This window comes from Parasteatoda tepidariorum, chromosome 1 (assembly GCF_982258835.1).
Source record: "Parasteatoda tepidariorum strain Cologne lab strain chromosome 1, Ptep-v5.0, whole genome shotgun sequence".
NCBI lineage: Eukaryota > Metazoa > Arthropoda > Arachnida > Araneae > Theridiidae > Parasteatoda > Parasteatoda tepidariorum.
This window is the reverse complement of record NC_141755.1, coordinates 71,637,306-71,653,920: the sequence shown is the minus strand read 5'-3', so window position 1 is coordinate 71,653,920 and position 16,615 is coordinate 71,637,306. Positions and strand designations below refer to the sequence as shown.

General features: G+C 29.1%; 1 protein-coding gene across 2 annotated transcripts in view; it reads left to right on the top strand.

Annotated features, from left to right (window-relative positions):
- Window positions 1–16,615, top strand: part of LOC107445377 (uncharacterized) — a 177,142-nt gene that overhangs the window by 100,511 nt on the left and 60,016 nt on the right. For both annotated transcript variants that reach the window (XM_043039898.3, XM_043039897.3), the window contains exons 18-19: window positions 6,041–6,097; window positions 13,858–13,911. In XM_043039898.3, coding sequence (XP_042895832.1) covers window positions 6,041–6,097; window positions 13,858–13,911 — 111 coding nt within the window. The remainder of the gene's footprint in view (window positions 1–6,040; window positions 6,098–13,857; window positions 13,912–16,615) is intronic.

Genomic DNA, 16,615 nt, shown 5'->3' with positions numbered 1-16,615 from the left:
TAGGCAAAACCCCATAGGAATATCCTATGGCATTTTTTTGTATGGCAAAGTTTTGCCATAAGTGTATGGCAAAAGTGTATGGCAAAATTTTGCCATAGGCAAAACCCCATAGGAATATCCTATGGCATTTTTTTATATTGCAAGTTTTTGCCATAAAACTAAGATGTGCTACAGTTTATGAAGAAATATTTTTCCATAGGATATGGTATACCTTTGCCATACAGCTATGGCAACATTTCTCGTTGATATTTTACCATACGTCAAAAAATAATTACTTACAAGAATCTTTCGCAATGGATATTAAAAATGCAAAACTTAATAATTGTAGAATAAATATATATCCAGAAAGCTTTTTTTTTAATTTCTTTGATAAACATCTCCTGTTTTACTTGCAGAATCCTTTTTGTATGCGGTTCTTATTCAAATAAATTTCAAACAGTTAGTACTAACCGCTAGAAAATGGGTCCGGTGGACGGTGCGAGTGGGGAAAATATTGGTTATGTTGATTAGGAACAAAATATATTGAGTATAGGCAACTAATATTTGTTAAAGCTGTAAAAACAAGAAAATAGAAAGTGGGTCCGGAGGTCGGAGCGAGCATAAAAAACGTTAATTTGATTGATTGGTATCATAATTAGTTAGACAAGCCTCAGATATTAGAGGAACCTAAAGGAACGCGAAGCAAAATAACGGTCCGATGGTCGGAGCGAGTATGAAAATTCTTTAAATTTTGATATGTGATACTAAACTAAAAATTAAACAGACTACTAAAACAGTAAAATACTATTAAAACTCAAAAGATAAAGAGTGGGGCTGGTGGTCGAAGCGAAACTAGTTTAAAATAGATCAAACGGGACAAAAGCTGAATATGTAACGGTGCAACCAGTGGTGGCATGTGAACAAAATTTTATCCATAAAAAAGATGGTATTAGACTATGAAAAGCTAAGAATAGAAAACAGGCTAAATTAGTTGATCCCCTACTAGTGAGGGATAAAAAAACTCAGAAAATTTATGTTGAGTTGTGTTAAGCGCATTTAGAAAAGAGAACACAATATAGAAACATTGGCAAATACAAAACATGTTTAAGACATGATTAAAATTGGTGAAATTAATAATTGTTATTGACAAATTTACACTTGGTCAGGGATAGTAAATAAAAATTAATTGGGTATAGGGAATTACTATGACGAAAAAGTTGTAAACTTAAGGAAAGATTAAATTGTTAGAAGCATTTTTGGTTATAGCAGCAGATGATATGGCCAGGGACTGTTCAGTTGATAATATTGAAGCAAAACAATTGTCAACCAGTAATCCAGCAAATCTAGTTAAGTGATGACCCTAAACTATGTATAAACATGTAACAGAACATTGTACAAATATATGTGGATACTTAAGAAATATTAGTTGTAAAATAGTAAAACACAGAGACATGATAAAAAAACAATTTAATGGCAAGCAAAAATTAAACACAAAAAATAAATATAAAGCCCTAACATATGTAAGATAATGTAAAAAAGCATTGCAAGAACCTAAGTGGAATTAAAATAAAAAACTAATGAGAATGTAAACACTGATAAAAGTACCAGACAGCCGGAAATTAAAAAACTTAATAAATTCAGATAGATAATCGCATAGGCGTTTGCAATAAATTGTTTTTGACCAAGAATGAGATCGAAAAAATATTAAAATAAGTAGCCAAAGTTTGCGAAAGATTCCACTTGTAGTGGATGACACTTTAATATGGCGGTCTGATACTCTAAGCCTAAATCAATGGAACATCGGATTTTAAACACTCAAAAATGGAAAAATTGGCCACCCGGAGGCCGGAAAAGACTCACCAGGAATGCCTTGTGGGTTTACATGTTGAATTTAATTAACTTCGGGATGAAATAATGGATATTTATTTCTTTTAGAAGATGTTTTTGAGGACTCCATAGAAGTTGTTGTTTCGTTGGTGGAGATCTAGATCAACTTTTCTCTATGGTATACTGCCATACAAATCTTTAAGGTTACCATTGGCCTATGGTATACTGCCATACAAAGTTCTGTGGTTGCCATAGGCCAATGGTGACGTGCCATACAAATCCTTATGGTTACCATTGGTCTATGGTATACTGCCATACAAATATTTATGGTAGCCATAGGCTTTTGGGGTTTTGCCATACAAATCTCTATGGTAACCATAGGCGTATGGTATCTTGCCATATAAATTTCTATGGTAGCCATAGGCTTATGGGGTTGTGCCATACAAATCTCTATGGTAGCCATAGGCTTATGGTGCTGTGCCATACAAATCTCTATGGTAACCATAGGCGTATGGTATCTTGCCATACAAATTTCTATGGTAGCCATAGGTTGCCATAGATTACCATAGGCTTCTCTATGGCAAATTTTCCTAAGGGAAGCATCTAAATAATAAAATTTTCAAGTAAACATTATTATAAATGTATCGTTCATGTGCCGACTTTTCAGTTTTAATTTTCAAATTAAGAACAATTAGAAACACGTTTTTTTAAGGACTTTATTACATTGTTTTATTCTGAAATTACGGTAAAGTAACCGGCAACAGTCTGTTCAAGTAATTAACCGTACAGTTTGAGATAAAGAACATTAAGTTACCTTTAAGGTTTTTAAACCATTAATATGGATAAAAAACATTAGTAGAAAACTATACAGCTTTTAACCATTTACAGCTAGTATGGTTTCAAAACAGTATTAAAGAAATTTAACTAAACATTGAAGATAGGCTTTTTGTTAGGTAATATGCATTGGAGTTAGTAGTTGAGTTGTGTGTGCGTGTTTTTCTAAATGTACCGTGGAATAGTGTGGTTTAATTAGTCTATCATATTACATTTTTGTGTTAAGCAGCTGCCATCTGAGCATGAATGAGATTATTGTATTCTAATATTTAGTTAAAAACTGGAAAGTGCAGAACATTCGACACTCTTTAAATTAATTGCAAATATTGTGATGTCAACGCTGGGTTTCGAACCCCCCTTTTTGTAAGTCATGAGATTGACAGATGAACCCGCTCGGCTAAAATATGTACCCAACTACTAGAAACTAAGTGGCTTCATTTGCTGGGTCTATTTGGAAGTATAAAATTCTGGTTATTTAACCGTATTAACTGAAAACAGTTAATAAATTGTTTTTCTCACTGATAGTAGTTTGAATATCATCTTATTTATGGTTATTTGACTATTTTGTTTAATTATGGTAAAATAAAAATTAAATAGTTATTTAACTATTTTTGTAAGAAATTTCTGGCAGTGTATTTGAAGAAAATCTAAAAGCTTATATTTTCATTAATATTCTTTTAATTAAAAATAAGTTTGCAAAGTTTGCTTTTTTTAACGATGGATAACATTTAATTAATTTTAACAAGTATCGAAAAAAAAATCTGAAAATTACTTTAACTTTAATACAATACAGAAATCCAACTGACATTCATATTTGTTTACATAGCTTGAATAGTCTTTCCAATTTATTTGAATAAAACTTTGGAGGTTCTTCAAAAATGACTTTAATTAGGGACGGCTCGGTGGCAACAAAGCATTACAAAGATGACATTGAGTTTCTCCAGATAATTATTGATTGCATTACAGATATTTGATGATGAAAGAGATTCATATTGAAACAAAAGATCATGGTTACAGTCAGAAACTAAGAATTTCTCATTTAAATTTATTCCAAGCACCATCTCGTTCAAAAATATCTGGAGAATTTCTAGAATTTTCAATAAAATTCTAACATTCATATGAAAATGGAACCAAATTGTCACGGAATGCCTTTAAATCGAACTAAGAAGGAATTTATATATTGATGCAATTTAAACATACGGCTAGGTGAAAGAAATTAGAGCAGGAACCATTTCAATAAATGTATTTTACATAAAATATTGCATTTATGTGTTAAAAAACCATATATCAAAAGTTCTAATAAAAATGATTAATTTAGCAAAAAAATACATCGATCATTTATTGTCGTTCTGTACTTAAATAGTAAAAACAATAATAGCTGTACTTAAAGTACATTACTTTTATTTGAAAGAATTTGTTCACTTATCTTGGCTAAATATTTAACGATAATATTATTATTTCGAAATAAATGAATTTAAGAATACAAAAAGGAAATAAAAAGTATTGCTTATTCTAATACTTATTCAAGAAAAAAACTCATTACTAAAGAAATTAAATTGAAATTTTATTATAAAACAGGTATCAGGTCTTTGGTAAATTACGTTTTTAAAAGCTGGGTTTTGGCGAATAATTAAAAAAATAACTTAATACTTGAAAAAAAATTTTTTTGATCAATTCAAATTTTAAATTCACAGTGAACTAAAATTAGCAAATAAAAAATAAACATCCTCTGATTCGTAAAACTGAGGCGCTTGGCAAGATTAGACCTTACATAAAGAATGAATGAAAAAATGAAGAACAAGCGGAATTGGAAATCAATGAACTCGAGGCTCAAAGGAAGACCCAAAAAGAGTTTACTAAAATACCAGTGCAACCATGACTAACCATGGCTATTCGTGACAACCATGGCGTTGGCTGGTAAATAACATAATTTTTGTTATGTGACCTTTTTAATTAGTTCGAATCGTTTGATTTTTGTTGCTGAATGAACTTTTATAATAAGTTCGACAATAGAAATCTTTATTTTAATGAGTGTGGCACCTAAAAATTTATATTGCTTTATATAATAATGTAAAGTAAAGAACAAAAAGTAATGAAGAAGTGTTTTATTCATTACTTTTTTCGGCTTATCTGTTTTAGTTTCATGCATGATTTGTCAAAGTTAATTAACACTGATTAATTGATTATTTACTTTTTTTTAAGTATGAACAATGAATACTCAGTTAGTTAATAATAAAGATAGATAAATGTTCAGAAAATTAGGCAATATACATATACATATATATACAGGACAACGCATGATAGTCACGGTTGCACTGATATTTCAGTAAACTGTTTTTGGGTCTTCCTTTGAGCCTCGAGTTCATCCATTTGCAATTTCACTTTTCAATCATATTTTTTATTTATTCTTATCCAATCTTGCCAAGCGCCTCAATTTTATAAATAAAATTATGCTTATTTTTTGTATGCTAATTTTGGTTTACTGTGAATTTAAAATTCAAATTGATCAACAAAAAAAATCAAATCTTAATTTTTTTTCCAAATATTAAGTTATTTTTATACTTATTCCCCAATATATATATATATATATATATATATATATATATATATATATATATATATATATATATATATATATATATATATATATATATATATATATATATATATATATATATATATATATACATACATATATATATATATATATATATATATATATATATATATATATATATATATATATATATATATATATATATATATATATATATATATATATATATATATATATATATATATATATATATATATATATATATATATATATATATATATATATATATATATATATATATATATATATATATATATATATATATATATATATATATATATATATATATATATATATATATTAAATCAAAACCTTTTTTAAATTGTGTTTTAATGTAAACTCATTTGCGAGCTTCTATTGTTCATAATACGTTTTTTTGTTTATCACTTTTTCAGCTAGTTGCACACGAAACTTTTGAGTATTGTTTTATATTAGTTATAAGCTTCTGTTTATAAATTTTTCAGGTAGTTTCACAATATATATTAAACTCGAAACATTTTAACATGGCGTTTCAAAAAAAAAATCATTTACGAGCTTTTTTTGTTCAAAAGTGAACAACCTCTTTATAATTATGACTTTTTCATGTAGGTTCGTGATATATATTAAACCAGAAACTTTTTTTTTTATATTTTGCTTTAATATGACGAAAGTTTAATATAACGAAAGAAGCAATGGCTTTATGTTTATCACTTTTTTAAGAAGTTACCCAGTATATATTTTATCATAAAACGTTTTAGAGATGTATTGTATTTTTTATCTGGTTCTAATTTTCTTTCTATGCAGGGCCTTCCTGGTAGAGACGGCATTCCTGGTACAACTACAGACACTGTCGTTATTCCTGTAAGTGTTATAATTTTATTTTATTCCTTGAAAAGCATTTTTAACTATTACTGATTTCGTTAACAAAATAAAATTTACATTTTCATTTACAGTATTTCGAGATAATAAAAATATTCAAGCTTACACGACAGTCTTTATTCTTTTCAGCGATAAAAATTTTGATCTTTTTGAATGTTTCATTCAGTTGTATCGGAAAAATAAATACTCTATACGTTGGAAATTTTGTAGCGTTTTGAACTATGTCATTGTTAAAATTCTTTGCATTCTAAATAAGGTGAATCATACAAGATCTTTATTTGTATATTATTGAAACATTTTAGAAGATACACAAAACTTTCTCTTTATCACCGTTTTCCTTTTCAAAATGTAACGATTTATTTTTTCCTTTAACTTCATTTTTATCAATTTATTTCAAATATTTATCTATTTATATTTATTTATTTAACAGCACCTTATTTATTTAGTCATAATTTTATTTATTTAGACATTTTTCGACCTTTATTTACTTAGCCTTGCATTTTCAATATTAGCATCTGATAATAAAATGAGTTATTAATAAGTTTTTTTGTAATTCCGATTTCGTATTTAGAAAATAAAACTCATTCTTATAATTTATTTTATAAATATGGGATGCTATATTAAAAGATAAGTTTATGTATTAGGATTTATCACTTCCATGTAGAGTTTCATGTACTTTTTATCTTCTAAAAACACGCTATAAGAAAATGTATAGTTTTACCATCACTGAAACATTCGTGAACTTTCTGTGGATTCCGCAATAGTTGCAGAATATGTAAGTTATTTGGTTAGAGTTCTACATTGGCATCATTTTCTAAAAATGACGCTAAAACCACGCGCTCGAAAATTTAACTAATTTTAAATATGGTATAATTTAGTTATACAGAAAATAATTTTTATCCTTTCGACTTCGCAGTTCTGTGATCTGTATGAAGCTGTTAAATTTATATTTATATGTTTATCTTGGTAGGAGTGGCGAAATTTATGACAGCTTAGTAGTCAAGTGAAATCTGATAATAGTATGAATATTCAATTTTACATCTGTTTAGTAATAATTGTATGTGTATTTTAATTAATTGTTTTATGATGAAGTACATACATATATTTACTAAATTTAACTTTTTCGTGTTTTTTTCCATAATTTTTAAATTTAACCCCCAAGAATTTCAATACTTTTTTATAGTTAATGGTGGATTCTTTTTAATAATTATTTATTTTGCGTGGCTTGCATAATTAAAATTGTCTTGAAACTGAAATTTCATGCAGTAATGAATTTTTAAACGTTAGTATTGCATTTAGTATTGCATGACATTGTAAAAAAAGAGCTTTGCATTTTTTTCAGGTTTATTTTTTTTCTAAATAATTATTGAATGTATTTGTTGTATTTAAATAAACCATAAAACAACATTATGCGTGCTTGTATCTACTTTAGATTAAATTCAAAATTTTAAATATTTATATTATTTTACTTTGTTAAAACCTGAGGTACACGCATTGATACCTAAAATTATTAGTGCTCCTGACATGTTTGTAACATGATTCATATTTTGTTTATCTTATGATTCAGGCATATGACTCATATTATAATGATGATTAGACATATGATTCATATTTTGTATATCTTATTGTGACTTGTGACAGTAAAATAAGAAATTTGAAACTGTAAAATATTTTTTTGCTACATTCCTTTACGCTTCAGTAGTGAAGATGACATATTTATCATTCTTAATTGTACTGAAAATGCTTTAAGACACACTCTATTCAACTACTTCAGAAATTAAATACATTTGAATTAATCTTTTCTATCAGAACGTAAAAGTGAAGCCCCTCACTTTATTGAAAACCAAATGCCTGTGAATTAAATTTTCTGGAAAACAGTCCTTGCGTGAAAATATTCCAGACGTTGTTCCATGTTTAATCAAGAGTGAAATAAAATGTTTCTAGAATCTTTACGGAGTTGTTAAATCGCAAAAATAATGTAAGAAATGAAACTTTTGTTCTTTAAAGGCTCACGAATGTCCTCATCCAGCAACTGGAAATGATGAAAATTCTTGAAATTAATAATTAAAACTTTGCTGAGCGCGCTTAAATTAGCTTAACTTGGGGGATTCGTTGAAATGTTGCTTGGATCAGACAAATAATATTAAAGAGAGCAATAGCAACGATGAAGATGTCAAAGACTTCTGCACCACATCAATAAATATCCATAAATGTACACACACATGTAATGTGTGGTAAAGAAAGTTCTTTTAGTGGTTTATCAAATTGTTGCGAAGCAGGTAGATTCTTAGTAGTTGGTGAATCTCAAACCCCGTGCTTTAAGCGTGGTTCGTAAAATTGCCAAATTCAGCATTAAAAAGCTATAGAATCGAATTCAACTAATTTAATGGAATATGATTCTGATCCTTTTAAAGCATATCAAATTTATTTCAAGTTAAATTGAAGAAAAAATTATTACTCTGGAGAGCAAATGTTTTGTTGCATTTGTGCAAATATTTGATCTTACCTGAATGAAGCGTGGGAATTTCAAATCAAATTGATAACTTTTTTTCCTCTTACTGGCGATGAATTAAAATGCTTTTAAAATGCCACTAAATTCCGTTTTTTTAAGTAAAAAATTAAAATATATGAAATTTATGTTCAATACTGACAAATTGGGTCACGATGGCTCAGGGGATGGAGTGCTCACCTTCCAATGATGTGAACCTGACTCGAATCCTAGTGATAGCTGGTCAATACGAATCCGCATCCGGCTTGCACCGTCCACAGTGCTGACGTGAAATATCCTCAGTGGTTGACAGATCATGGGTAAGAGCCCCTTTTCCATCGTTTCCTAACCATGGAAGATTTTCGTGGTTTTCCCCTAGATGTAACGCAAATGCGAGTTGGTTCCATCAAAAAGTCCTCCACGACGACAAATTTCTCCTATTACTTGATTCAGGAGTTCTCTTGTCTTCTGGATTAGGTTCAAAATTACAAGGCTACAGAGTTAACATTAGTAGTCGTAAATTCGAAAATTGCGTCGGCTGCTCCACGACAGTTATTAAAATAATCCTGACAGATTTCCTTATCCTTTGTCATATTTTTTTTCTCAGCATTGAATGCAAAAAAATAAATAATAAAAAAAACGTATCCCAGTTACATTAAAATAGCAATTCACATTTTTTTCACAATTTGAAAGGGTGAAAAAAATGCAAGTAAACCTACGTGGAAAATATTTTTCTGAAATCACGAAGCCTTAGTGAAAGAAGTTTGTTTGCAAACCTTTGTAAGGGATAGCCAAGTTGTTATCCTTTACAACTGGCGTCAATCATTCAGATAAAATAAGAAATTTAATACCCTTTTATTAGAGTGCTTTTTGACGTATAAAACATAAAGCTTTACACCAATCAAAAATAAGTCTTGTCCAATCAATTTCTTTGTGCTATTCACCACGTGTTGAATCATGTTGACAAATTTTTCAATGCAGAAAAATTTTTCGCCGAATTTCTTTAGGAGTGTGTTATTTGAGAATATCTCAAAGAAAAGCACTTAGTTATTAGAAGAAAAGCAAACATCTTAATAACTTTAGAAGTAATGCACACGGTCTGGAAAATATGAAAATAGTTTAGGTAGTAAAACGGTCAAAAGTTTGGTGTTCTTTAAAGTAAATATTATGTTTTGCGTGTTTCACCATAGCTCTAGAACAATTTAAAATAATTCATAATTTTTGCATTTAATTATAAATTGCTTCATCGATGGGAAATTCTACGTAAAAAAAGTTTTAATAATTAGTTTTGACTCTTTATTATTTTTTATTAAAATATGGTACAAATAGTTTAGGTAGTAGAATGGCCAAACGTTTGGGGTCCCTTAAAGTAAATTTTATGTTATGCGCATTTGACCATATCTCTGGAACAATTTAAAATATTAAATAATTTTTGCATTTAATTTTAATTTTTTTCATCGTCGAAACATTCTACATATAAAGAGAATTAATAAGCAGATATTAATCCTCTATATTTGGAAATGTTCAATAAAAGAGAAATTAACTTCAAAAATTTCTAAAATTTAATCTATTATCCTGCCTAAACAATTGATTGCGGCAAACCCCCTCTATACCCAGAGCGTAAAAAATCAAAATTCGTTGGGAAAATGGATGTTTATTTAGGGAAAGTACGTCTTTGCCTCTGATCACACAACTTAAGCATTGCTTGCATTAAATTGTCACAAGAAACTGAACCTTAAACTTCCTCATTCACGTCTGGCTGTTTTTGAAAAACGGTGTTTGTTTTTGAGCACTTGAAACGCGTCGACTGATATTTCCTACTAATATATTTTATAAACGAATGAAATTATTCATAAAGTAATTGTCTGTACTAATTAATTAGAATATTAAAGTTTAGGGATCGGCCCGGGAAGATTGAGTTCTAATAAGTGCCCTAGTAGTCCAATCATTAGACAGAATGTTATCAAAGTGTCTATTTTTTTTTTCTTTCTCTCTCTTTCTTTTTTACGAACAATAGAAATAATTACACTTACAAATGAATGATAGAAATTTTGATATCTGTATTTTTCAATTTATTTCTGGAAAATTTATTTCCAATTACAATGTTTTTCTCCTTTTCTTTAATTTCCCAGAAAGGAGACCTTTCTTTAAAGTAATTGTCTCCTGTTTCCTTTTTAACTATTTTAAACATTTTCATTTACTATACAGAAATATTTTCTGAATCTCCAAATAGCATACTTAAATTTCTATACGCTCGAGTTAAGTATTATTGAACTTAAAATAACCATTAAATAGATGGCATTGAATTGCTTTTAAGCAATGACACGTGAAACCAGAAAACATTTATAGTGGTTGAAAAAAAAGATTTTTTCTACGTTTTTGTAAAATAAATAAACAAATTTTGGGGACTTATGAAACTTTATTTATTTATAGACTAACTTTGCAAAATGGTGAATGTCATATTTTTAAAAAAATATTTTTTTTTTCTTTTTCTTTTTTTCGTGAAAAACTGCATTGTGAGAATAACTAAAAACTGAAGAAAAAAAATAGAATACTTTTCAGTTCGTATTCCTTGCCATGAACCAATAAAATGCATTTTTGGGATAAAATTAATTGAAAACAAGGAGCAAACTAACAGTTATAAGTTAGAAAGCTAATGGCTTCAGAGCTGCTATAAAAACAAACATATGCGTTTGGAATTCATTAAAAGAATATCTTCCAAATTGATGAAATTTCCATCGTTTAAATTCCATCCTTGTACAAATCCTTTTCTAAATAATATGTTCTTCTTGAAAATTCTAAAAATTCTAAATATATTAAAATTTTTGTAAAACTCTTACTGTTAGATGTCAATAAATTTTTCGTTAATAGAAAAATTTAGAATAAAATTCTCTACATATCCCCACATATTTTCAAAACTGAAATTCGTTGATAATAGACTGAGAAATTTAGGATTTGAAATAACATTTAACTCTTAATATTTTACACTATTGGCAAAAATAAATAGTTTAGTCAATCAGGCTCATCTCAAAAGATTTTTCTTTCTATTTTGTATTATGTTGAATATTTTGAACCATTAGTATATTTCTCTTTATCCGAAACTTGTCAGAAAACTTTTCACTTTAAAGAAATTCTAACTAATTGTTGGTAATTAAAAGAAGCTTTGTGAGAAAAACAACATTTTCAAAGGAGAGAAAGTATAATTGTGAGTCATTATAATGTGCATGCAGAGAATTGTGGCAAAATTACCGTGCTGTATCGAAATGATTTTTATGGTAAAACCATAATTCTGTTTAATAAAACCAAAATATACGGTATTTAAACCATTCTTTTGGTAATTTTTTCGATCATATGGTAACGGTTGATCTGAAGTTTTATTTTTCAAAATAATAGTTCTTATTGCAACACAATTAGAAAGAAATACAAAACTAAAAAGTAAATTTAATAAAATGAAAGGATTTTATTCTCTGCTTTAAAATATCATGATATGGTTTCCAAATTTTATCATACATTACTTTCTGTGGAGCCGAAAACACTGTAAATTTTAATATATTCTGGTATTTTTGATCATATTTTTTTCGTCATTTTTATTATGTATTCTTTTGTTCTTGTATTCATTCTTGTATTTTCGAGTGTTCAGTTGCTTTATTTTCAAAGAAAATTTTGCAGCACGATTTTTTTTTTTATAAAAGTCATGTTACTTTGGCACTATTCGGATCTTCTGAATATCGTTTACATTCATGACTGTGGTGCATTTTTTTTTCTCCTGAAAATCGAAAACATCTCTCATGATTCCATTTCATTTAAAGTAAGTTTTTCATGTCTATGCCATAGAAGACTGAGGCTCAATAGACTGTAAGAAACTGGTCACCAGATGGCATGCTAAACTTTCTTTTAGATTTATGTGTGTTTCCAAAAAGTAGTAAGAATCGAGATTAAAAAGATTGATGGATGGCGGTTTTCAAAAAATATTCTTTCTGTGTTAAACTTTGTCTGTGATGTGTCGTCAATTATGTTTGTAATGTGCATCCATAGCTTTAAATAAATTAATTTAAGATGCACACGACTCGTCTTTTGTGTGAAAGTTTAAAAGTCTTTACAAGACGAAGTTTTTCACCTTTTCAAGAGGAAACTGCCACTTAGTCTCTAGCGTTCGCGATAATTCCTCGCAATGAAACTCTGAAGTTGTCTGTTTTTATATAAACAGGAGTCAAAACATTTATGTATAGAAGGAATTGAAGAAATGACATAACTCTATCTTCTGTAATCAATGCAAACAAGCTAAAAAACATATCTATTTAATGCGACTTATTTTCGCAACCACAGAAACCTTCATCGCGTAAGGCTGGTGCCAATAGGTGTTCTCGTGATAGCTGGACAATACTTCTTTTAAGCACACACATTGATTGCATGAAGTGAATGTAAGTTGCTGCCAGATCCATCCTTGTAGAAATTTCAAAACTAAGTGTCACAAGTTTTGCGATCCATTACAACGCTATTGGCTTTTTTTTTTTTGCATAGTATCTATATGAAAAAAGTAAAAGTTCAAACAAATGCTTTGGTTCTTTTATAACTTAAATTATTTTTAATACCAACTTATCATTTAAGACCATTTTGTATACGTCTTTTTGTGCTTTAATAACTTAATGGAGTGTTTTATATTTAATAATTTTTTAAAAATATTTTCTTTATTTTAGCATTTCTATTTCAAAATTTGAAAATGTTATGAAGTAAAAGGAAAATATTTTTCTTTATTTGAATTATTTTAATAATAGAAAATATCTTTCACGCAATCATTCTATGAATAGTATATTAATAAAGTAAATCCATAAATTCATATGTCTAAATCCTTTAATCAATCGTATAACTAACTTTATATGCATTTCTTTAAGAAAACATTTATTTTTAAGACATTTATTTGATAGACGACAAAAATGAATAGTTTTTATAGATAAAGTAAAATACCAGATATACAATACTATTATACAAAGAAAACAGAGTAGTTATTCAATAAAATTGATAGTTCTCTATATAAACTGGATAAAATGAGAACTTATCGAATTGAATTACACTCTCATAAATTGAATTGAATTTTCTTCAAGAAATAATGACTTCGTGAAGAAAATAATGAAAAAAGAATTCTATTTCGTTAAAGTTAGAAGGAATATAATTTTATCAAATAACTTAGTTTTGATTAATGTAACATGCTAAGAAATCGATACATTTGTTCAATGTATTTCTCTTTTATTAATAGGGTCCACCAGGGCCGAGAGGAGAGCAAGGAGAGATTGGTTTACCTGGAACAAAGGTAATAAGCGTCAACGTAAAGAAATAATAAAAATTTGTAGAGAAGTTCTGGATTCATGAAATTCTACAATTCGAAGAAATTCTATATTAGTCACACACTAAGGAAATATCGAAACATTGCAATGCTTTTCGATTTATATTTTAATTTTTGTTTAAAGTTTCTCTACGTCCTTTGACATAATTCCAAACTTTTTTAAGGTACAAGAAAAATTTATCCCTCCAATTATTCTCTTTTGCTTAAGCATTAATTAAATTATACCACAATAAATTGAGAGTCTGGACAACACCGCAAATCAAAAACTCCGATGGACAAAACCATAAATGAAACCAGTACACAGTTGACTAATATTTTTTTTGATATTAAGGACCATTGTCCGGTATTCCTCACGCTGAAATTGTTTGAGGTATAGGGTCAAAACTCTATCCCTTTCAGCCATGGGAAAATAGTGACGGACAAAACCATGAATAATTCTAAACCAGTACTCACTTTCCCATTACTAATGATTTTCAATGTTAAGGACCATTGTCTAGTATTTTATAATGATTTTTTTTAAGGCTATGAGTCAAACCATACCCTATTTACTTTTTAAAGTTAAAGCCATTGCCCGGTATTTACAACACTGATGCTTTTTTTTTAATTCATGGGTCATTTGCCCAGTATTTCTTATATTAATGTTACTAATTGTGGAATGCATCATTATTGGTGAATACCAGTGCGGTTTTAGGAAGGGCAGGTCTACAACTGACCAAATATTTTGCATAAGACAGATTTTGGAAAAGACCAGGGAATTTGGAATTGGTACCCACCACCTATTTGTGGATTTCAAAACTGCTTACGACAGTGTAAACCGGAAGCGACTCATTGAAGCTATGCGAGAATTCAATATCCCGGACAAGCTTGTACGACTCACCACACTTACACTGTGTAAGACCATGCAGAAAGTTAAAAACCAAAATGACTTCTCGGAACCAATGGAGGTAAAAAATGATGTAAGGCAAGGCGATGCTTTGGCGTGCCTACTCTTCAATTGCATTAGAAAAAATTATCAGAGATTCAGGAATCAATACCAGAGGACATATCTTTCATAAGTCTGTCCAAATTTTCGCTTTTGCCGATGACATTGACATCATAGCGCGAACACAATCTGACTTAAAGCAAGCTTTTCTATCCATGGAAAAAGAGGCAAAAAAATGCATCTCACTATTAACCAGGAGAAAACCAAGTATATGCAATGCACCAAAATAACTGATTCTACAACTCACTTGCAAATTGGTGAATACAAGTTTGAAAAAGTAAACAGTTTTGTTTATCTTGGTTCTGAAGTCAACGTTAATGGCAATATCGCACCCGAAATACAAAGAAGAATCAATAGTGCAAGTAAATGTTTTTATGGATTAAAAAAATATTTAAAATCAAACCTACTAAGAAGAGATACTAAACTGTTAATTTATAAATGCTTAATCAGACCTATCCTAACATATGCCTCAGAAACTTGGACAACAACACAGAAAGATGAGAATTCCTTGGGAATCTTCGAACGTCGGATCCTAAGATCCATTTATGGGGGCAAACAAGTTGACGGTACTTGGTACAGACGTTCAAACTCAGAACTCTATCGGGCCCTTAGAGGGCCTGATGTTGTCAAGTATGTAAAAATTCAAAGAATTAAATGGGCTGGTCACATCATTCGAATGAACAGAGAGCGTTCGACAAACATAATCTTTTCGGCTCAGCCCATCGGATCAAGGCCCAGAGGTCGACCAAAGCTGAGATGGGCCGACTGCGTGGAAAGAGACATTTCAGTCTTAAAAGTCTCAAACTGGAAGACAACTGCCAGGCAGAGGCAGGCCTGGAGGAAGTTGATTGAGAAGGCCAGGGCCCACCCGGGGCTGTCGTGCCATTGAGGAAGGAAGGAATTGTGGAATGTTGTTAAAGGCTTGATACAAGATCCATTAATTAGTTATTATTAGCAACTAAAGAAGTTATAAATACTAACCAATATTAGTGCTAGTTAGAATATCTTCTCGTGATTCATCGTGGGTAACGCTAAAGATCTCTCAATTCTCTGACAAGTTTAATGCGATTCCTAATGTACCTTAATGTATCCTGAATCTTAATGTTTAACAAAATTTTAGCTCTAAAAATTTTGTCCTTCGAGATTTCTGCTATCACGGTCCTGTCTTTTTTTTTTTTTTTTTTTTTTTTTTTCATTTTGGGTATCTTTCTGTCACACTTTTATCTTTCCTAATATTTTTTTCGCTGTCTGGGAATCTATAACTTTCTTCAGAATAAAAAAGAAAATTAAGAAATATTTTTAAACTCTGAGAGTATAAAATTTATAAACATACATATTTAATAATTTTTAATTTTTCTCTTATTTAATTGCTTGCTTGTTCTTAAAAAAGTAGTAGAGAAGTAGTGCTGGATAATTTTGTAAAAGGCAGTAAAAAATTCAATATTTATTTCATTAAAAAGCAAATAAATTTCCTAATCTATTGCATGCCTCTAACCAGATTCACTTAAATAAAAACTAAGATTATATTAAATAAATTTTTACTGAGCAATGCTGCTTTCCAAAAATCAGAAGAGGTTTTGATATTGAAGCTAATATTAAGGTTTTTAAACACCTTGTGACCTTATCAAAATAGATAAATTTATATTCACACATTATTTCTATGCCTTAAAAAATACCTAAACAAATTTA